This window comes from Sylvia atricapilla, chromosome 6 (genome assembly GCF_009819655.1).
Source record: "Sylvia atricapilla isolate bSylAtr1 chromosome 6, bSylAtr1.pri, whole genome shotgun sequence".
In the NCBI taxonomy this organism is placed as follows: domain Eukaryota; kingdom Metazoa; phylum Chordata; class Aves; order Passeriformes; family Sylviidae; genus Sylvia; species Sylvia atricapilla.
In genome coordinates this window covers 49,215,216-49,238,747 of record NC_089145.1, presented here as the reverse complement: position 1 = coordinate 49,238,747, position 23,532 = coordinate 49,215,216, and the positions used below count along the sequence as shown (strand labels likewise).

The following is a 23,532-nucleotide window of genomic DNA, read 5'->3' as shown; positions in this document are numbered from 1 at the left end:
CTACTTACAGCAAAATAAAAAAAGCAAGTCTCAAGAATTTTCAAAGCATTTCCTCACAAACTCTTCAAGAGACTACCCTCTCATGGTGCAGGTTCTGGAGTCTTCTTCTCTTCAACCTGCTCAGTGGCTGGTGAGGCACCAGAACAGAGTGCCCAGAAAAGCTCCAGATGCCTCATTTTTAGAAATGTTCCAGGTCAGGTTGGATGGGACTTTGAGAAACCTGATCTAATGGAAGGCATCCCCTCCCTCCATCATCAGTAAACTCTACTCAGCCCTACCCCTGCAGCCCTCAGTCAGGGCTGTTCTGTGGGGCTGAAGACCACGCAGCGGGCATGCCAAAGGCTGCAGGACATTCAGTTGTGCTGCTGAGACCGGCACACAAAGCCTGATCAGCATCAGTGCTGTGAGAGATTACAGCACACTCAGCAGAAACATCTGCTATTTTGGCAGCTCTCATCTGATTTCTGAAGGACTTGGAGCTTTGCAAACACGACAGGGCAGCAGTGGGGTGGGAAAAGGGTTCCCCCAACGGTGCTGAATCGTCCTCAGCCTGACCTTCTCTCAGGAAATCAAAATGGTACTAAAAATTTACAAAAAAAATAATACCTAAAAACTGCCAGCACGGAGCAGGGCCTCAAAACTACCTCTCGACTGCCCACAGACAAGTCCCCACAATACAGGCAGCTGCTGCTGCTCCCACCTTCACAGAAGAGATTGCCCCATATCTCAAGTCAGTACATGCAGGGATATCTCCACGTCTGAGCTGCACTCAGAGTCATGGGCACAGGGCTGGAGTGACTGACACCAGCAGGAACTGGAGAGAGTTGACAGCACTGCCAGGCTGAGGGGGCTTCAGCAGGTACGAGTGGGTCTCTATTTGTTGTGGGAAAGAGCTGGAATCCAGTGTGCAGGTGGACAGTATGGAATCAGGCTCCCAGATGGCACAGCACACAGAACACGGACAAAATCCAATGCAAGCTGCCAGAAACATGACAACAGGAGAGGAGTAGTTGCCATTATCTGAACCAAATTCTGTTGCCACCACTACATTTGGCCTGCTGATGATACCCTGCCAAATTAGGCTTAAGATCCCCAGATCCCACAAGAATACTAAATTCCATGTCTTGTCTTCTGCCTTATGTGCATCTCCCCATAATTCATTTTTCTGTGGACTAATCATAAAATTCATACACTGTAGGTAGGTCAAGGCCCTATTTCATCTTCACTCCATCTTCCCATTCATCCTTCTCCTTCTTAATGCAAATTACAAAAATCACCTTCTCTTTTAGCTGTTTTTCTGCATCCTTGACAGGTTGTAAAGGCAGTAAGGGTAATGTTCAGAATATACAGTGCAAGAAAAAGCTCATTATTCTTGAAAGTTAATTTGAAAGTGAATAAATAAGACACTGAGTATGCCAATGCACACAGTTCTAAGATTATACCCATAATAGGCTGTATTAAGAACTTCGTATCAAAGCAAAGGAGTTATTCAGAAAAAAGAAATGAGAGTGCTAGTAGCTTTCCCCAGCTTCCCTCGAATTATTTCAAATGGATACAATCCATTTTCACCTTAAAACCTCTGTTTTACACAGCTGTTCAGAGGGCTTCCTCTTCAGTGCAACATTGTTTAAAGAGAAATGGATACGAACCTGCATATCATTTGTATCTAATGCCTTGCCAACCCACACCTTTTTTACTACCTAATTATCATGTGCAAGCCTGTCAAAAGTGTCAAAAGCTTTTTTTTTTCAGCTGCTACTTTTATCATCTGAAAGATGTCATCACTTTAACAACACTCATCTGTTTCCCAAGGTTTGTGCCTCCAAAAGGTCAGAAGAATTCCCTGGACCTTACTGTACTCTGCACCAGTCACCATGGGAGGAGCCTTGAGGGACTGAGCTTATTTGACTGCTTCCCATTTCTACTCCCACAGCTGTGGAAGTGGGAATTCTGCTCACACAGATTGCACAATATGATAACTGACATTTAGTATGCAGTGCTCAATCACAGCTCGCTAAAGGACAGGTAACACGGACTCCTAAGACCAACAATGTGTCAATTTTTCCCAGTCATAACTAGGAAAAAAAGAGGAAAGATTTCACAACTGTGCAAGTTGCTGACTTGTCAGCAGAGCAACAGAATTGCTGTTTGCAGCACAAAGTGACTAAGTTTTTATATAGGTCTACCTACTTATGCAGCAGAATAAAAGGTACTCCAAAAAACTGTATTTAAAACCAGATAATTTACACTTCTTAAGATAAACTTATTTTCTCCAAAAAATCCTACTACTACATTTACAGTTAAGATAAAGCTTCCACAGTGCACAGTCTTTGCAGCACAGAAGAACACAGGCAGTTTGGTAAACTGAGCAATGGCTGCGTGACACAAATTGTTTTAAAATCACTTTATGTATTTTAGCCACTACTAAATCTAGTAAACCTAGTTAATACAAACCAGTGTAGTGTGAGAAGTGTTGTATGCCAGAAACAGCTGGAAACACCCAAACAGAAAGGCTTTCACCATGTCATAATCAAGATGTTTGAAATAACTTTTTTTCCTCCCTGATGTATCGACCTACTTCTGATTCTGAACAAGCAGACACTTATTTTAAGGGAGTCAGATTGGAAAAAGTTAGGAATAGCCAGGAAAAGGTGGCCTGTACCTATTTCGTTCTTGGGGAAGTACACAAGCAGTGCTGAGATGGAGCCTTGCTGGGAAAGGTGAAGGTAAGGTGCTTGTTCTTTGGGATCCGGACTGCAATGGGACTGGTAGACACTATTTAGAACCAGAATTACAAAGAATGAAAAACTTCTGCTGGGGTTTTTGCCCCCACCCAAATATCTTTCTTTGCCTTTTCTGGTATTTGTCAGTGGTCCATTGGGCAATAGCTAAGAAAACTGGGCTGCAACATCTTCCTCTTGAATCTCCTGTTCCACTTAAATGGATTAACCAATTCCTAATGCCAGATATTAAAACACTGACAAAATGCATGTGGTTTTCCACACCAGTGATTTTAACAATTGTTCTAAATTAAAACCAAGCCACAAAAGAGACAGCCTTAACAATTCTGTAATTTTAAGGTCTTTACTAAAAATCAGCTGTTTCACTTCTGTTAAAATATCTGCATGATAGAAAGAACGAAAATGTCAAAACTTTATTATCCTTCTCCTTGCCTCCAGAGAGGCTTCAGCCAGGCAACAGCTACTTCAAAGCTTCACATCCCAGATGCCTAGAGACTTAAACCAAGAGAAGCAACTGCCAAATTCAGGAGGCAGTAAAAGGCTTAGTTTTAGAGGGCTCCCTGAGGCTAAACATTTTTTAAAATTAAAAACTCAAATATAAAAACTAGAAAGGAGGAAAAGCCCTGAAGTTAGCCTCTTCTGGAACAATATGCACACAAATCTCTCATAACCTTCTGAGTCACAACTACCAAGGTTAATAACCCAGCATCAACCACATGGTTTCTGGGCTTCACAAAATCCTACAGAGCCTTGCAGGAATCACTGGAGCTGCTTTAGGCTTATTTAATCTTCTTGGAAACAACAAAGAGCAAACAAAAAGGACACAACTGCTCTCTCTCAAGTGCAAAGTTTTTAATCCATCCCTTCCTATATGGGACCACTGAAGATGATTACTAGCTCCTGCAAGAGTATTTGTTTAAATTCCTCCACGCACAGAGATCTTGTGGACCTTCCTCTTCTCCTTGCAATGAGTCTACTATAATAAAAAGAATGCCCAGACTTTTTTCTGAGAACAGAGCAGCAGCATCACACTGATGTTTGTTATTGATTAATTCTGATTTTAGGGTAAGCCTTTTCCTGAAAAGTTATGGAATAATCTGATGAACATGCTCCTGAAACAAGTATGTTCACAAGTAAAGTCATGTAAGAAAGAAGGAATCATTGACCTTTTGATAGAAATTTTATTTCTATCTCAAAATTATAAAGGAAAATTGTAAGAAATACAAAGTTAGAAATTTCTAAAGTGCAAGAGAAGAGATAGGTGATATGCAATTACTAATTACAATTTCAGTTTAAAAAATATTGAGTACACCTGTGTGCCTGGGGCTATGATTTTTTTTAATTGAATGTGATATCATATTCTGAAAAGCACATAAAAAGAATTACAAAAAAGATTGAGAGTCATAGTTTCTAGGGAGGGGAAAAAACCCAACGAAACACACACAGACACACATGAAAATCAACCACAAAAACTAAAGATTCTCCAAAAAAGACAGGAATCTCAATGGTAAAAAATTTATGTTGGTTCACTGTACTTAGAATGGTAGGTGGACTGGAGATTAAATTTATGATGCATAGGTGATTTTCCACCTCTATGAACCTTAATTCAATTTCCAATCATATTTGTGGCAGTCAAAAAGTAGTTACCCTCTTTATTAGTCTTCAGCAGCTGCATGTCTCTCCCTTGTACTGCCTTATGCACTGTTTTAAAAGTTTGCCTACCACCACTATGCCTGGCACAAGACAGAAAAAGGGGACCACTTCTACCTGCTACAATACATAACAGATGGGCAACACTTCTAACTTGGATTAATTTATTGATGCTGTGCAACACATGGTGCCATAAGCAGCTGCAATGACAAAAGCCAAGGGTCCAGTTCCACAAGACACAATGGCCATTCTAGAAGGCCCAGGCTGCAGCACCCTCTTCTCCTACAATTTATCTTCTTCTGCCTCTGGAAGCTGATTTAATTCTCCAACTTGGCAGAAAACTAACCAAGCAAAAGCAAGACCAAAATACCACACACAGATAATGCCTGTTTTGTTTGGTTTTTTTTTTTTTTTTTTTGTTTGTTTGTTTTTTTTTTTTTTTTTTCCTCTCTGCTAGGTTAGCATGTTAAACTAACTCCTGACAATTTAGTCCATCAAGTAGGTACACAGAGATCAAGGGAGGGAAGGGGAGACAAGACCTTCCTCCAAGCAGCTGCACAGTGTGGCCTGATTTATCAGCCCCAGTTGAAAATGGAAACTGGCAGTGGGGCAGGGACATCAGGTTTGCCCTCAAGACCAGGATCCACTTAACCTCTATCTTCTGAATTTTACAGTACTATCTTCCGGCTCCCACAGCTCTCTGGTTTATTAACCTTTACTCCAAAGGAACACTATACACCCTCTAATCACATAACATCTGAAGGACCGAGCCTGTCATGTTTAACATCCCCTTGTCTCCTCATCTATGTTACTTTCTATCCTTTCATTTCATTGAAACAGTTGAAACATTATCACATAGTGTTACTCATCTTCAAAGTTAGAAAAATGATTGTGTTACATCAGTACGCATCAGAAACAAGGTACATTTTATTTTAAAAGGGCAGATGAAAGGAAAAGGAGTTCTTTTGATTTATCATGGCCCCGTGGGAGGGTGGGAAGTGGTAGGTTGGCCCGCTATACACTCCCCCTATTTAAACAAAATTTAGAAATAAGCAGATCAATCACCCAGGGGTATATGTTCACAGAAGAAGCTACAATCCCAGCAAGAGTATCCTATCAAGGACTGATACAGAACAGAATCTCTCAAATAATTTACACTTGAGGCAATGCTGGAATAAACCACACTACTCTGTTCACTGCTGTAAAGTTTCACCTTAATGCCTAAAACCCTGTGCTCCATAAAAAATTACTGAATAGATACAAATATATTGCTCTCGAGAGACCATACCAATAAATGTGTTTTCCCACTTCCATGAATTTTATTTATAAAGCATTAACACAACAGCAACCATTTTTCAGTTCCATAGCTGAACATTCAATCCCACAACTCAGTTATTTAACTCTTTCTTAAAACCAAAACAAACCTCTAGATCATAAAAAAAAAAAAAAAAAAAAAAAGGCTGAAATACCATTCAAATAACTAATGATGTAATTCAGCTATAAATATGTTCTGAAATCCTACTGGTGTGATAGTCAGAACCATTTTTTTTTTCATGCTTGCACAGAAAACATGTTTTCGTAAGTCTTTCAAGCAACAGGTTGTCCAATGCAGCCAATCTAAGCAAAATCCACCACAGAATAATCCATAACAATTGGGAGAGGGAAGCCCATAACCAAAGCCCTTACTATTTGTATCCTGTTTTTTCAGCTTTAAAAACAGAGATGGAAACACCGAGCAATTAAATAATAAAAAGGACAGGCAGACTGCAATACCCATATTCCTTCCCCTCTCTCTGCCTAAAAAATGACTGGGCTTAGGTCTTTCAGTAAAGCAGAACTGTTGTAAATTAAAGCCTTGATTTTAGTTCTGTCTCATCCATTAAAACTTTCTCAAAAGAAAGAAGTCCAGAATTTTATTTTTTTGTTGTTGTTGTTCTGAGCATGATGAACACTCATAATGATCTTTCTGATAGAGAAACTGTCAAAATATCTTCAGACCTAAAGTGCTCAAGCCCAACACAGTTCCTGTGGTCCCTTGTTCACGTTACTAAGAATCTCTTCTTAAGAAAACCAGAACAGAACATCAAAGAAGCAACTTCTCTCAAAGACTACGACAACACAACTGCCCCAGCTCCACAGCTCCAGCTGCCACAGCTCCGTACACAGCTGCTTGGACCCAAAGGAAGCCTATGCAGTTTTCATCACCCATCACCCCTCTTTGGTTCATAGAGAGGCCAAGTCTTGGGAGAGGACTCCAGTGGCACAGCAGGAATGTTCCAGTGCTGAAGTGAGTTTCATACAGGGCATTAAGTTAGAGCTAGCCCACAGCAAATGCAGAGACAGGGGATACCCCAGCCCTCACCACAAACTACTTTGCTTTACAGATTGCTTCCTCATGTTTTACAGTTCCTGCTAATATGGACATAGCGCTGAAGTGCAGCATCACAGAGCTAGTGCATCTTATACATACCTCTTTTAAATATTCAGCCCTTCAGCTGCAAGATCCTGCAGTACACCAGACAAGAAAAGTCTTATGTGTATGCCACCAGTAGCTGATCCCAGCCTACCCATCTGCTGGACCACACATCAAACCCCCAAATTTTAATAATGGATCTTCTCTCACTTCTCAGTAGAGAAAGGCTCCAAACCTTGCAAAACATATAAATGCTTAACTTAAAAATTGTATGTATAAAATATTTGGTCCCAAAGGACCCCTCATTAGTTCATTAAAACTTCTGAACAGAGAGGAAATCACTTATTTCCAAACTGAAACACAGCTACCACAAGGACTTGTCACACTGTCTAGCATAAAAGGGAGAAAAAGAAAAAACCTACCCTCATACCTCCTTCCGTGCATGGCATTATATAGAGTTCACTAAATTACTATAGATGCACATTTTACTGTGAGAGCCAAAATTTCTAAGAATCCTCATTTTTTTAGATTCAAATGGACTTTGCCACAATCATTTCCAGAGTTTCGAACTACAGTTGTACGGAAATCCACAATTAAATTTCTATCACCTGCACATCATCTGGATTTTGCTTCTTACCCCAAACCATATCAATAATTATTTACTGTGCTACACTGAGGTATTGCACATGTGCTTTAAAACACAGTCTCATATAATACATGGACAGACATAAATTAAAATTTAATATTTAATTCGAAATTCAATGTTTAGGTCCACAGTAACCTAAAAACAATGGCCTGATTTTTCAGATCATTTAAGCATAGTCCTGTGTCTGTCCTATAATTTCTGGCCTACATTTGGAAGATGTAAAGCAAAAAGGCAGCAGTGCAGACACTGGTTTGAATAAAGACTGGCCTGAGCCTCAGAATATGCTAATGCCTGCAAGGTTTTTATCAGTTTAGATAAAGACCTCGTTGCCCCCTGTGGCCCAGCCAGCCTTGCTGGACCACCCATGTAGGCACAGACCTCGGTCACCTCCAAGGAGCCACCCTCGGGGACTGAGCAGTGGAACAATGTGGGTAACACATGAACCCTGCCATACCTGCTTCAGGGGCAGCACCAGCACCCACCCGCCACATCCTGCAAGCTCCTTGAACCAGAATCTCCACGTGGGAGATGGAAGGATGCTTCCTAGGCAGCAACAGGTCTGGGAAAAACAGCTTGTGAAGTGCTGCATAGGGAAGGGGGAAAGGAAGTAACAAAATGGTAACTGGTTTTAGTTAGCATGAAATAAATATGAAACTGTCTGTCAGGATCTTTCTCAGGTTTCAGAGGGATTTTTTTTTTCACCAAAGGAAAAAAATAAAGAGCTGCTCCTAATGCTGCCGACTTTAGGGTACAGAAACCTTTAACAGCTCAAGGAAATTCTAGACACCAGTGCCCAGTCAGTCCCACTTGAGTGCACTGGGAAACGTCAAAGGATGTTTCAGTCTGCTGTGTTTTTCAACACAGTTGTAAGTAAAAGAAAGATCTGGTTTGCATAAAACACAAGGTTCTTTATGCAGTTTTAACTTGAAAATATTTGCCTTTACTAGCTTGAAACAAAGATTGTTTCTCTATATACATATTGAAATATGTTCATCAATTGTCAGATGACTAAAAGCCACTAGCAATGCTTCACGTATTGGCCTGCAAGAGAGTATAGAAGTTACACGTAAAACTAGAAACCATTTCTTCATTCCTGTTTGCAGGAACCTTGAGGTACGTTTCCCATCAAATATAGGGTCTATGCTGTTTAGAAATGCAAACTGCTTTTATCACAATTAAGTGTTTATTTCAGATTTGAAATCCAAAACGGCGATTGGTTTCTACATTCCACAATACCTAAAAACAGTGCTAGAGATCTCCAATGTTAGTTTTAAAAACAATATATTATACTTATTCAATAATCAGTCATTTCAAAGCAAGACGAGAATATGATGGACCATGTCAGATTTTACCCTTTGGAAGTAATGGAGTGTGGACAATCTCACTTAATTACTTTCCAAAGAATTAATTTAGTGAAATCATGTTAACATATAATTATCCCCACCCCATCTCCCTAAAAAACCTCAGGGAGCTACTTCCACGTTTTAATTATGTAATGGACGAACATTTTAAATTGTGTTTCATGGAAGAAGAGCATCATCCACAGCTCCTCTTGCACTCCCTCTAAGCTTTCACAAGTCCTTATGGTTGCCCAATTAGTGTCATTTGCAAATAGAAAGCACCCAACAGAAAATGTAGTCATTACACTGTTTCATGCAATCTTCCTACTTATTCTCTCTCATCATCCCCAAGATTTTAGAGATCAAAAGACAGGTTCTTTATTACAGCTTTGCAAAACTTCTCTTGACAAAAGAACTGCACATCAACTTCAAAATCTTCATCTTAGATTTCTAAGGAAAGGAGAAAGAAGAGGGAAGTCAGAATAAAACCTATTAAAATGTATGTCACTGACTGGTGTACTCCCTCAATGTCTCCTCACGTATATCCACTTTTTAATAATCTACTTTTAATATAATTTTAATCCTTATTTGAATTATTTGCATGTGGTTTAAGGTTCAATAAAAAAATTTCAGATTTGCTATTTTTAATTATAACTTAAAACATATATTTTATCAGCTCTGTAAAGTACTATTAAATTTTTTAAAAACTCCTTGAAGATCAGATAGAGCATGTTTTTCTGCTGAGAGCCCAATGCTTTAATTTGCAATTCTGTATGTTGTTTTATTCATGATAAAATACTTGATACTAGTAGTTTCTCTCCATATTGCTCACACTGACACAGATTCTCTGTTGAGGTTTGACTATCACAAGAGGATTCTCTCATGACTGGTCTACATTTTCATTTGTTTTTAGAAGCTTAGTTAAAAAAAGAAAAAAAGGAAAAAAATTAAATTCCAGTAACTATAATTAACACCATTCATGATTAAAACAAGTGTTAATAATTCATGTTTTGGAAATAAATAGCTAATTAAAGGGCAACAAATTCAGTTTACTTATATAGTGCCTTATTAGTAATAATAGTCTGAGCTCTAATAGGCTAACAATATATATTGTGCAAGTGTCCATTGCAGCAAGTTATTTTTAATTCATAGCATACTGATTTAGTCTGCATCCAATTACTGCACATACCAACAATCAAAAAAAAAAAAAAAAAAGGCATTTCTGTATGCCACCCCTCCCTCCCCTTTACTCCAGTAGTGAAGAAAAATATTCTAGAATCAACTTATACTCCATATAGCTCCAAAATGGATAAAACTGACACTTAATGTAAAGTCCAATCCAGCATTTCATTTTAGAGTTTGACTGCAAGAGCCAGAACAAATCTTACTGAAAGAAAAATTAAGAGAATGCTGTCTAAGGGATGCTGTCTAAGGCAATAAAATCTTCTGTCCTACAAAACTGGTAGAAGCTTCAAACGGGGTATTGCCTCCATTCCTAAGTTCAAAACAAGCTGCTGTTCTGGAGAGAAGAGGTCTAGAGATGAAACATGAGGAAAGCCTAATTTGTCTCTCTGACTGTGTTGTTATGGACTTCTGAGAAAAACAACATGAGTAATGCCATTAACATGTTTGCAACATCTTTTTGAACATGCTTACAACACCTTTTCCTACACACAGTGCATCAATCTGCCCACTGAGAGCTGAATTAAATCCAATTTTGTTTTGCATTATTGCTACAAAGTGATCACAGTAAAACAAATTACAGTCTCTTCCAGCCCTTGACAGATTTGAACTGGTGCCCTGAAAGCTACAAGGCTCAACTTACCATTGTTCCTTTCATAACCCATTCCAAATTGTGTGACTTTGGTCCAGCTGTAGGAAGAGGGTAACTGGCTGTGTTTAGGAAGGTTTAGGAGAGGAAGTGTGAGTGTCAAATGGGAAAGAAGAGACAACCACCAGAATAATACTGTCCATACAGATTTCCTGTTTGTGGTGCTCACTTCCTCACTGACAGGCATTGCTCCACTTGCAGATACAGGAGTTGAAGAGAAGAGGTACACATATTCAATTTGTTTTCAGGAATGGAAGAGAATTACAGAAGCAGAAGATTCAAACTGTAAAGAGACTGACAAAAACTGAGTCACACAATTTACTTTTCATGACTTAAGAGTGACTGACAGTTATCAAAGCTATTACCTGTCAAAAATCTTGATATGATTTAGTGATTTTGAGGGGTAGGGAGCCAAAAGGAACCATTACTTTTTAACAGGTTTTTTTTATTATTGGTCTGTTCAGCCTGGAGAACAGGAGAGTAAGAGAAGAACTCATCACAGTCTACAACTTCCTCATGAGGGGAAGAGGACAGGCAGCCACTGCAGTGACCAGTGTCAGAACCAGAGGGCATGGCCAGAAATTGTGTCAAGGGAAGCTTAGATTGGATATCAGGAAAAGGTTCTTCACCCAGAGGGTGGTTGGGTGGTACTGGAACAGGCTCCCCAGGAAGTGCTCACAGCCCCAAGCCTGACAGAGTCCAAGAAGCATGTGGACAATGCTCTTGGCACATGGTGTGACTCTTGGAGATGGTCCTGTGCAGGGCTAAGAGTTGGATGATCAATGATCCTTGTAGGTCCCTTCCAACTCAGCATATTCTTTGATTATTCTCCTCTTTTTAAAAAATAAATTATAGCATCATTTGTATCAATTTAAATTTTACTCTAATGCTATTTTTTTTACTAACAATTACATTTCAGGTTATCTGTTAAAAGAAACTGTAGTTAATATCATGGAGTCCCTTGCCAAATATATCAATTTCATTAAGAAATAATGATTTGCACTTTTTTTTACTGCTTTACACAGACACTCTAAAGTTGAAGCTTCTGTCCAACAAGGCATTTGTGGTTGCAGGAATGGTCATTTGACAGCCAGGATTTTCCCAGTAGCCACATGAAGGACATTCAAAACCTGCTACAAATTCCAAAGAAATCACAGGTAAATTTTAACTTCCATCTTTAAATCTACAGAAGTATTTTGCAGGGATCCCAGATTTCACCCTTTACATTTCACATACCTAATAATCCCGCCCAAAGCAGCTACTGTGGTGAAGGCTGTGTAAATAGATAAAGAATAGACAGATAAGGATTTGTGGTCAGAGAACCCACAAAACTGCCCACACCCTACATGTCTTCCCAACCTGTCTATAATCAGTACTGATCACAGCTGCAGCCCAGTAAATCAGCTGGAGGCAAGATGAGCACTGTGTCTAATTCCAGAATGTGTCTTGTCTGGTAGTGTTTCACGTCCAGCATGGTTCCCTCCATCAGTTTTTAAGCAGATGCTGAAAACCTCAACACTATCTTGGCTTATCAGCATCCTTCCACTTTTACCTTCAGCTTAAACAACACATGCCTAACAACCTGATTGACTGTAGATAAACATACTGGCTTTCTACCTAACACTAACTTCTATACCAAGAAAGGTATCTATAACCTATAGGCACAGTTAATATTATCTCAGCTTTACTTTACAACATGCAAAATAAACCAACAGAGTCCTTCATTACCTCGAAAGTGACACGTAAGTTGAGAATTGTCCTTGGGCTTTAAAGAGGAGTTATTTTAGTGTCTTTCTTAAAAATAAACAAACAAACAGAACAGGCAGAGCCACTGACAAAACATTTCCGTCCCTCTGAAGACTGTCCACTCTGAAACTGAAGAGGGAGATACCAAACAAATCAATAAATATGATAAGCTCCTCCAAGGCAGGCATGTACTTTCTGCTCAGCTTACAACTAAGGAAACTAAGGCATCAAGAATGAAACAACTTGCCTAAAATCACACTGGAAGTTTGTATTTCTTGCTTTGATGTTATCTCAGATTGACATTTGTGTTCATTAACACAATGTTTCTCAAATGCCAACCGTACCTTGACTACTCTGTAAAAAGGAGTTTGAAGAAAGTAGGTGTCTTTGAACTAGCTGTGCTAAATATTTGCCCTAGATTTTAGACAGCTCAAAACTAACATATTTTCCTCACCCCTTTCTTCTCTCCCTTCCTTCTCCATTTACCTTATTTTTTACACATCACAAGCCGTAAAAACACATTACTAAATAATCATGCAAACTAAATCTGCATATGAGTGAAGACCCAAATTCTTCTCCTGAACCCAGGGCCGTTTCTAGAAAGAAAGGAGCAAGTCTGGGGCAAATCTGCTCTCTTATTGACTTTTTTCTCCCTGACCAGGTCCCCCACCAGCCAAGGCTTTGCTCCCTCATCCCCATCACAGCCTCCTGCTCACTACTGCTCTCCCTCCTCCCAATCCCCTCTTGGGCTCCCACCCACTCCAAACAAGGAGAATGTATTGAGAAGTGGGAGAAGCTGCAGCCATCCTTGGCCCAGGCTAGACCTTGGTTGCTACCCTACAGGTGACCCACAGATATATTTTCAGGAGCACAGCCTTTGCACCCTGATCTTTCAAAACAATACATACAGGGAGTCTCTTTATCATTACTTCTGTTTGAGAGCACCAGAAAATTCCAACATGTCTTTACCTGTACAACTAAAATTAACCCTATTCAGAACAGGAACCTTTAAACCATACAACAATGACCACTTTGAGTGCTTACCAGCCATTCTGTATTTCACTTTACCATACACTAAAAGCATATTGTCTTTTTACCTCTACCACTTGCTTGTTTTGTTTAGTTTCTTCTACATGTCTGCCCCAGTCTCAACTTCACATCATTTTTCATACTTGCAAGAACTTTCCACTTCCCTGTAAAGCAATTTTATTTACCACTTTCCAACCTCAAAACCCTCAGTGGCATCCTCTATTTGTATTTTCTTCCTCATGGGTCTTGTGTGAAATACCTGATTACCTCAAGGCTGTACTCAAAGCCCTGATTATCTTTAATTCCTCACCTCACTAAAGGCTAGCTTGTAAAACAAAGGCCTTCTAAATTCAACCACTTTCTTTTATAAGCACCGAATAATACAAACTTACAGCAGCCCTTGAGGTCACTATCTACAATGAGACAAAGCTAAGCAAGTGATTTGTTCTAGAAACATTCTAGAACATAATACTTAAGGATTAACTAAGATTTTAAAACCTATGTACAGTATAAATACATATGGCTTATTTCCATTGAGTATAATAGGTGCTCAGAGTTACCAAAACAGCATGAGGGACAGTTCATAGGAATAAGCTACTCTGCTTTTGCAAACTATTCCGAAAGTGATGCTACTCCTTCTGCTCCCACATGCAGGTTACAATCATGATTACTGTAAAAGCAAAGCCCAGGGATTTTGGTAGTGAGACAGCTGGTTTATAAATGGATTAGAGTATAAACTTTGAAATATATTGCTGTATGTTTCCTTATTAAAAACACTTACAATGAAATATTTATTACGTTTAGGCAAAACAGGCATCTGCTATTAGTGTACAACCCCCGTACATAGTCATAGTTTTCTCTCCTGAAGAGCTCCAAAAATACAGTGTCACCACACAATGCACAGCCCACACACACAACTCCGGCTGCCCTGAAAAAACTGCTCCCACAATCTCCAAGTCCATATGCATGAGAGTTTTCTGCAAACCTGTCCCTTTCTTGCACCACACTACAAAGAAAATAACGCAAAATTTAACGTCTTCATATCTTCCAAGGAAAGAGGCAGCTGTGTCTGATGCAGTGGCTGTCAATTCCGTATTAACCTGACTCCAGCTGTTCAGACAGCAGTGGAAAGCAGAGACTTCTACTAAAATGAAGAGCAATAAGAGAGCCACAAATACAAAATACGAGATTATGACTGCTCACAATTTTGCTGCAAGAAAACAATAACTCATATCAAAGTAAGGTATTTTGAGATTATAGGTTACCACGAAGAACATTCTGTAATCTTTAGAATAGCTGATTGATTTCCCCCAAGGGAAATATCAGCTAGTTGAATAATCCCAAGTACTATGCAGACCAATCTCCAATACCGCCTGTGAGGATACTTGCAGCTCCTCATCTCCTTCCTTTTTTACGACCCGCCACTGCAGCCTGGCAGCTTCCCCGTCCTGCTGCCACCCAGGTGACGCCACCACCCCAATAACCCCTACCTTAAAAAAAAACCAGCAGAAAGAAAAACAACTGCAGACCAACTCCCGTAACTCCACACAGGCATCTCGCACCTCAACACCGCCTTCGCTGGTGCCGAGAGGCGCCGGGTGGGCTCTGGGAGCGGGGGCGGGCAGGGGGCTGAAGGACACCTGCCCCAGCCGCGGCGTCCCACTGCGCCCCCGGGGTCACGGGCAGCTCGGCCCTACACATGTATATAAACACAGGTCTTACACATATACATATATATCTGGGTTTTTATATATATGTTTTTATATATGTATGTATGTATACATGTGTGTGTGTGTCGGCATACGCGCAAGGGAGACGCGCAGCGGTGGGGGATCGCTTGAGCTCCCAGACCTGCCTTTGGGAAAGATGCACACAGACATCTCCACCATCCACACACGCACACGTATCTCTGCATATTCCCATGAAGGAGGCGCAGAAGTTGCTCGCAGAGGCGCCCCGAGGGCTGGCGGGTTTCCCGCCGTGTAACGGGGAGGCTGAAGGGGGTGAAGTTTCCTCCCTCCTCCTGCTCTCCCCGAGTTGCGCCGCGGAGCCGGGCGGCCCTGGGCGGCGGAGACGCCGCCGGCAGCCTGGAGCAGGCCCGCTCCCGGCGCTGCCTTCCCCGCGCCGGCCTCGCCTCCGCCCCGCCGGAGCGCCGGGACCCCGCTGCTCGCCGGGGGCGGCCCCCGCCCTTACCGTTGCAGAACTGGAGCAGCGAGGAGGTGTCGTAGAGGCTGCTGTAGCTGGAGAAGCCGTCCTCCATCCTGCCGCTGCGCTCCCGGCGTCCCCTCGGCTGTCCCGGCGGCCGCCCGCTGCCTGCTCGCCCACACGCTGCGGAGCGGAGGCGGCTGGGGCCGCGGCGGCCTCGCTGCCTGCCTCACTCAGTTGCCATGGCAACCCATTCACTCCGCCGCGGCTGGGGCGGCGGCCGGCCCGCTCCGCTCCGCCGCCGAGCGCGGGGGAGACCCGCGGGGCGGGCCGGGGCGGGCCGGGGCGGGGCGGCGCCGGCAGGGGGCGGGGGGAGCCGGGGGCGGCCGGCGAGCGGGGAGCCGCGTCCCTCGGCCGGCGCGGCCATCTCTCCCCGGCCGGCTCCGGGCCGCGGCTGGGACGAGGACGGGCCGCGGGGTCCCCCTGCCGCGGCCGGGGCTCTGCCGCCGCCGGGGCGCTGGTGTCCCGGTGGGGCCGAGGGGGAGCAGGGACTGCCCGGCCCTGCGGCGGGAGATGCCCGCCCGGGAGCCGGGGGCTAACCCGAAGTACGACCGTGGGCACGGTTTGGGTGCCTGCGTGCGGGGCAGAGTCTGGCGGCGGCGGATGTGCAGCCGCGGAGCCCCGCGTACGCAGCCTCAGCATCCCTCCCTGCTGCCTCAGCGCTCGGCTGCCTTACCCGAGGCTCCTCTCCTTTCTTCCGCTGAAGCAACAGCCTGCCTGTAATTGCACCTTATGCTCTCCGCTGATTTCAGTGGCGATTCTCCTGGCTACAGGATGGAGCGGTCACGATAACGTTATAATTGATACTCTCTTACAAAACCAAAAAAGAATTATACACACTGTAAAATTTTTATGCCATTTTATACAAATTAAACTATGTCGTTTGAAGAGTGATACACTTTCCCAATACAGGGTACTAAACCAGCTTTAGCTGTTTAACGTGCTTTTATCTAGCTATGTTCATAATGTCCGCACATGGTGAGATGAAGGTAGTGGCCCAAACCTGGTGGCTAGTCATACTGTAAAATTATTTGATACATTTTGGGCTCCAATTTCTGTGCTAAGGGATGTTGATGTGTCCAGTGACTGAAAGACATTTTTAGTTCAAGCTCCTCAAGGCGCATAAGGGAAGTACTTAATTCCGTATCTATAGCACCTTTCATCTTGAAGAATGCCAAAGCACTTAACACATCATGTCTTCAGACCCCAGTCCTTCCAGGAGCTTTTTTCAGGGCAGTTCCATCATATGGATCCATTTACAGGCGTGGGTTTGGTATATGTGTCTTTTCACCAACCACTAAACCATGTCAGTGTTAACACAAAAGTATGCCATAAAATTAGACAGAGATATCAGTTCCATGTTAAAGTGGAGTGAAAAGTGCTCCCTCCTGAACTGCCAGTGCCAATGCTGGTAGAGTTGAAGTCATCTCCAGCACAAGTGCTTACCCAGCCTGATGTGCTTACCTTGTATCAGACAAAACCAACTGCATTTTATAGCTGTGGGCTATAAATAACAGAAAATTGTGGTCGTTTAATGATATATTTTAAAAAACCAAAACCAGACATCAAAAAATAATAGAAAATTACTTCAAAAATACAAAACTATGTAGGGTTTCTTACTGTTTTAAATGAGTCATGATTTTGTCTCATCTTTAACACAGAGCCCTTAGGTTTTCTCATGACCTTTTCTTTCATAAGCCATCAAACGTTTCAAAGATGCTATATTATTCTAAAACATTGTACACATGCAGAAAAATATATAGGGGTTTTTTAGCAAACAAGTTGCAAAAATAGAAAAATGAAGCTCATTTTCAGTAAAAGTTTTGACTAAGAATTTCCTTAATTTTAAAACATTATTGCCATAATTTTTTTTTTTAAGTTGAGAAGTGTTTTAATATGCTCATTTTCCATCATCTTGAGACAAGAGGTGTGCTCGCCATAGGATGTCAATGTTGCTTGAACCTCTACCTCCTGATGTGTAAGTTTTGTAAAATAAAAATGTGAAACCTATGCTATCTGAAAGTATTATGTTTGTAGTAAAAACTGTGTTGTCAGTGAAATTGCTGCAAAGATAGGAGAAGTAAATGCTCAGTAACTTTTGTGAGATTTGCCGAAGTAGGAGGAAGGCCAGAAAGAGGCAATGCAGCTCCATTTCAGAGAGTAGAAATTAAAAGTCACTTAGAAACTCAAATCTAATCTATTCTTAAAGAGAGATACGGCATGTAAAACCTCACAATGGATTTCCCACTGAAATTAATGGTGAAGGTGTCTGTGAAGCCTTTCAGCTCAGGGCACTGCAAATCAGCTCAGCGATGTGACAGAAAATGATCTTGGCTCTAGTCTCCAGATGCTGTTATGAATGCCATTACACTCTAAAAGGAAGGGCTAGAAAAGGGGAAACACTTTCATAATTTAATGATTTTGAGACCTGTTACAATCTTATTATACTAAACTGCACCACAAGGCATGAAATGAAAAAGGAATTCTGTCTGGCTGTGGGAACAATGGAACAATGGATTAGAAAGATGCACTAATGTGTCTCTGAGAATTCTTTTCATATGGTGGAACAACAACAACAAAAAAATAACCTTTTAGTTGTCCATTTTTCAGTATGCTGTAGCCTTCATCATTCGTTAATTTCAAAGCCACTCCTTTGGTAGGTGTGAAACCCTAAAGATGGGAATGTGGCATCCTGAGCAGTACAGTGGGGCTGGTATATTGAGAGAGGATTTGTTGCTGTACACTTGTGCACACTGACTGCTGGCAGTCAGAAACTGTATGATGTTACAGTTTTGAAAGCTATATTTTATACCTAATGATTTAACTGTTGTTTGTATTGAGTAGAGTAACACAAATGACTATTAGCTAAATGAGAATAAAAGAGCTTTCACCCATCCCTTGCTTAATTTTCAGGAGTTAATATACTCCAATGTTAGGACAAAGGAAATTTGCTTTCACTCCCTGTTAACAGGCTGTAGTCAATTATCACCGAATCACAGAATATTCTGAGTTGGGAGGGGTTCAATAGAATCATCAAAGTCCAACTCCTGAAAAATTTATCCCTCCCTGAAAACAGGATCAGGCTGCTTTCACCATGTGGTGGTAGCTTGGACAGCCTGCCCTTCATAGCTGCCCCCGGGTCTGTGCTGAATGCCAGCACTTCCAGCGGGTTTGTGTGGGGAGAGGTGATACTAGGGAAGGACACTGGCATTTGGCTGTCAGTGGCAAAGCCCGCTGTGCAGAGCTGCTGTGGCATCAGCTGCGGGGAGCCCTTCTGTGCAGAGTTTGCAGGAGGTGAAGGCTCGGTTCACCCCGGAGACTGGAGGGCTCTTCTTCCAGGTCAGTGCAAAGCCTGTCTGCTCACAGATCAGGGAAGCTTGGGCAGCTGCTGCGCACACTGAACATACATTGTAACTAGAGAAATCCTCATCAGGCAAAGCATCTAGCACCATCAGCAAATGTGCTGGTTTTGCTAAAATTTATCAGTGGATATAATTATAGCATCTATTTTACCATGACTAACTTCTGAAGATCCCCTCAAGCTCTTTAGCAATCATTTGATAGGTCACGTTTACTGCAGCATGATCAAAGGGAGCTGAGCTCATTTTTGTAGCTCACTGTGTTTCCATTTAATATGTAAGAGTCCGTTTCACCATTCACAGTCTTACTTAATGAAGCAGTTGGTCTCTACTTGAGCCTGGAAGCTTTTAAATTGTATGTTTGTTCAAGTTTTGCTTTTCCTCTGTGAGTCAGAAATTTCATCCATTAAAAAGCTGAAGCACTGCAACACTTGGGCCCAGACTGCAATCCAAAAGAACAAGCACACATGTGTGCTTCTTCTTGTGTCATCTCATTCAAAACAGCAGAAATGGGCATCTTTTCCAGCTGTTCATCCACAGCACTGAGAGTTAGATGGTCTGAAAGCTGGCATCATAGCACAGGCACAGTGCCCTGCCTCAGCCTTGGAGGACACAGTGCTTTGACAGAAGCTGGGGGCCAGGGCTGAGCAGCACAACAGCCAGCAGCAGCAGGAGCAGCAGGAGCAAGCTGCACACAGCAGGAGCCCTGGGGAAGGAAGAGCCAATGCCTGCTTTAGGCACTAGCAGGATGAGATCAGCATTTAGCAGAGAGAGGTTCTGGGGTTAAGTTTTGGATTAAGCTTCCTGAAATCTGATGAAATCCTGATTTTTTTTTAATGTTGATTTGTTTTCCCTTTTTATTTAAAAAACAGCAGGAATGTTTGGGTCTTTTTAAGAGAATTTCATGCCGTAAGTATATTGTTTTCATTCTTCAGAAGTGGCTTTTTCTCACTGCTAAGACTATCTCCAGGTATTGGCTGTCAGGATCTCATCACAGGCTCAAATAAGGATTTCATCTGCTAGTGTGGTAGGAAAGGAAGAAGTGCCTTGCTGCCCAGTCTCCTTTGTGAGAACACTTTAACCACTGGAATAATCATTCATTTTAAATTGCAGGACTCCAGTGTTCCAGCCACAGCAGGGAGCTTCATGAATGTCACTACAAAGCAGACTTCATGCATGTGGGAAAGATGGGGTATAAGAGGAGGATCACCATTATACCAGCACAGTCTGAGTGCATTAAAAATACAATATAGCAAATGTGGGATGAAACCATCAAAGCTATGCAGGTTTAACAATCCAAATGAAAATACATCATAATATGCCTGTATATATCATGCTGTTTTGAACTACATATATTGGAATTATGGAAGTTTCCCTGTAATTAATAAGAATAGTTTTAATCATATTGCTCAGGAAAAAAAATACTGCTTTGCAGATTGGCTAATTTGTAAATACAAAGAGAAGACTTTGAAGATGAAAAGAATACTGCTTTCTACATCTATGATTCTTCCTATTCAAAGGTGGAAGGCTGCTCAGCAAACACTGATGCTTTCAGATTTGCACCACCTTTTTGAAATAAATGCTGGCTTTATTTGCTTATTTGGAAAATGGGAAGAAAAACATGACACAGCCAAAGTCATGCTGGGAAATCTGTGACAGAATCCAACCAGAATAACTACCACTTATTGCACCAACTGCAATGTGAGTCTACTGAGAATACCCTGCCTGTAAACACTGAAGATACTATTTGTATGGTTTGTTATGAAATGCTTTCAAGCACAGTGCCTGCAATAGAAATACCCTTATTTTCGCAAGGCCCCCTAGTATGCTGGGTTCGAAACACATCAGTGTGTGCAATGGCCGAGTGCAGACTTAGAACATCCACAGCTGTGACATTGTCATTTGAAACTGATGAGAATCAAAATGTACTACAGATACACAGGAATGCAACTCCTGTTCCATATTCCATTGCAATCTGCAGATGGGAACAGCGTTTCTAAGATATTAATACTCTGCAGGATTGATGTGAAGAGGCGCAGTGATGGATGGCATCATAACAAAATGATCCATCCACTCTTCAAAATTACTCCTTAGAAGTTTCCAGTTATAACTCAGTTGTGCAACCCTATTTTTGGTGGCTTCAGCCCTCAATAGAGGCTGAAAGCTTCTGCTAGTAGAATTTTTAGGATCTATGTACCCAGGAGCACAAATCCTACCTCCTGTGAGAGGGGCATCTCTGCTTTCAGGTACAATAGATTTGGCACAGGTTCACTAGTTCACCATTCAGGGCACAGAAGAATCATCCCTACAGGTCTGTGACACTCTCCAGGGGGAATTCCCTCACAGCAAAAAAGATCTTTCCTACATCCACTGGAAGCTCAGGGAGCCCCTAGAATGTAGGTTTTGGGAAATGCTTTCAGCAAGTATGAAAAAGTGATGCTTTTGTGTGGCTTGCAGCACACTGACACCCTTTTGCACATGGCTGAGATCAGTAGTTTAGTTTTAATTTCTATGCTATGATTATAAAGATGTTACTGTGACAATATATATTCCAGAGATCTATTTTATGAATATATTTAAATAATATTTTGTTAAAATTTAATGTCTGAGTTATACAAAGCCACAGCTACATAAATCTATGCCTTCTGAATTATATTAGAGAAGAATGAGACTAGAGTAAGCTATAATATAGACATATTTCTTTAAAATTATATTTAGATAACAGCATAGCAAGTTGATAATTTAAGGCATACACAAAATTTGCCATTTTTAACAAAGTGGTTGTACAGTACCCATTCTGTTCACTTTTTAGAAGGAGCATTTTAACTGGACTGTAACAATTCACATGAACATGTAAAACCCAGAAGGACAAAACAGGATGTATGTCCAAAGGATACATCAGCTACACTGTAAGAAAGAAGTCTCTCTCTTCTGCAAACAGGTACCCACAGTGCCTATGATGAGAGGGAAGGATCTCAGCACTCTATTTTATATTCCTTGGTCAGTTGGATGGTGGTCTAAACTTGTACTTTACCAGAACTGATATTCCAAATTTCCCACCTTCCCGTGTCACTGTTTCACTGTTTTTGGGATCCAGCACAATCAAAGGCATCTTGTGGGAACTGATGCATACCAGGAAAATTTAGTGTCAGCCACATAGATAACAAAACACACATAAAAATGTATGGGTAAGACAAAGCACCGTGTTGGTTCAATATATTAATGTTAGAAGGGCCTAGACAATCTCATTTATAGCACTTGCTACATTTGCAGTTATGCTACTGGAAATTTGCCCAGATATGGAAAATGAATGATGGCAAATATCTTCAGAGAGATAGCTGGAAAAAATATTGTATTTCTTCTAGTGATTTCATATGTTATGCTTGCTTTTAGTGAGTGATTTATTGGAAAAACTGATTTGTGCTATTAAACAAGTCACAGGAAGTAACTGCAGAGGGTTTACCTGTAATTTTAACTCCTGTCATCACAGAACTCCGTTTACCACTTCAGCTAAGTTAACTTCAAGTTTTGCTTGTCCATACCCCTGTATCCTTCACCAAATATATTAATTATGCCAAAAGAGGTAGGAGAAGAAAGAGGACAGTATTTCATTTGTATGGTGTGGGTTATTTCCATACCAGCTCCACTGGTTCAAACTCACTGAATTTCCCTGAGCTTTCCTTGAGTGGGTGGAGGAACAGGAGAGTGGATTGCAGTGTGACCTACAAGGGCTAGGCAGGAATTTCAATCCACTACACTTGCAGATTCCTTTGATATCTTACAGAGCCCAAGACCACCTACATTGAGACCTTCATCCCTCCACTGCTTTTGCTGCCTCAGCTTATTTCTGCTTTCCCAGTTCAGGATCCTAAGACACAATCTGAGGATGGAAGGAAACAGTTAAATCATCAGTTAATCTAAGCTTGGCTGGCTGCAGAAAGAAGCAATAGGAAATAATCCTTTCCTATACTTTTCAAGATTACTTTACACTGATTTCCAGCATTGGGAGTAGCTTTTATTTTTCTGAGTAACTAAAATTCTGAATTAAAGTTTTTTATTTACTTTGGAACAGAATTTGCCTTGGAAGAAACTATTTTTTTTTTGTTCTAGTCTGTGCAATCTCCCAAGACCCACAATGTGATCAAAGCAATTCTGTGTTAAATGTGTTTTTTTCAAAGTAATATCTTTCTGCAGGTTCATAGCAAGTGCATCCAGAAATTTAGATAAATTTCACTTTTGAACTCCTTTGAACATATAATATGTAAGAAATAAAATGCAAGAAAGGAAGTGGTTGAACCAAAGAAGCCTTCACTGAATTGCCCAGAAACATAAAGGTTTATATGAAGGTTTTACATGGCAGGCATTAAAGTTTACATGGCAGGATCAAGTCCATACAGTAATAAAATATTTGGCTTTGGGGAAAGAAATCTTGGTGTTCTTAAAACACCTCTGCCAGCCAGTGCAAGGTGTAGGATTACTAATCCTCCTCAGGGTAAGCCATGCGTGGCATTCTTCTCTTTGGTGGTGACATTCAAGAGAGCCCCGGACAGAGGAAAAAGTAATAGGGGCAAT

At 41.4% G+C, this 23,532-nt stretch overlaps 1 protein-coding gene across 5 annotated transcripts in view; it reads right to left on the bottom strand.

Moving 5' to 3' along the window:
* The window catches only part of EML1 (EMAP like 1), a 79,178-nt gene extending 63,366 nt beyond the window's left edge, over window positions 1–15,812 (bottom strand). For 2 of the 5 annotated variants that reach the window (XM_066321866.1, XM_066321868.1), the window contains exon 1: window positions 15,590–15,806. In XM_066321866.1, the coding sequence (XP_066177963.1) occupies window positions 15,590–15,656 (67 nt within the window). In that variant the 5' untranslated portion in view covers window positions 15,657–15,806. Of the gene's footprint in view, window positions 1–15,589 lie in introns of all 5 variants that reach the window. The other 3 variants (XM_066321864.1, XM_066321871.1, XM_066321865.1) reach the window with 3 other exon arrangements.
* Between the last annotated feature and the right edge of the window lie 7,720 nt (window positions 15,813–23,532).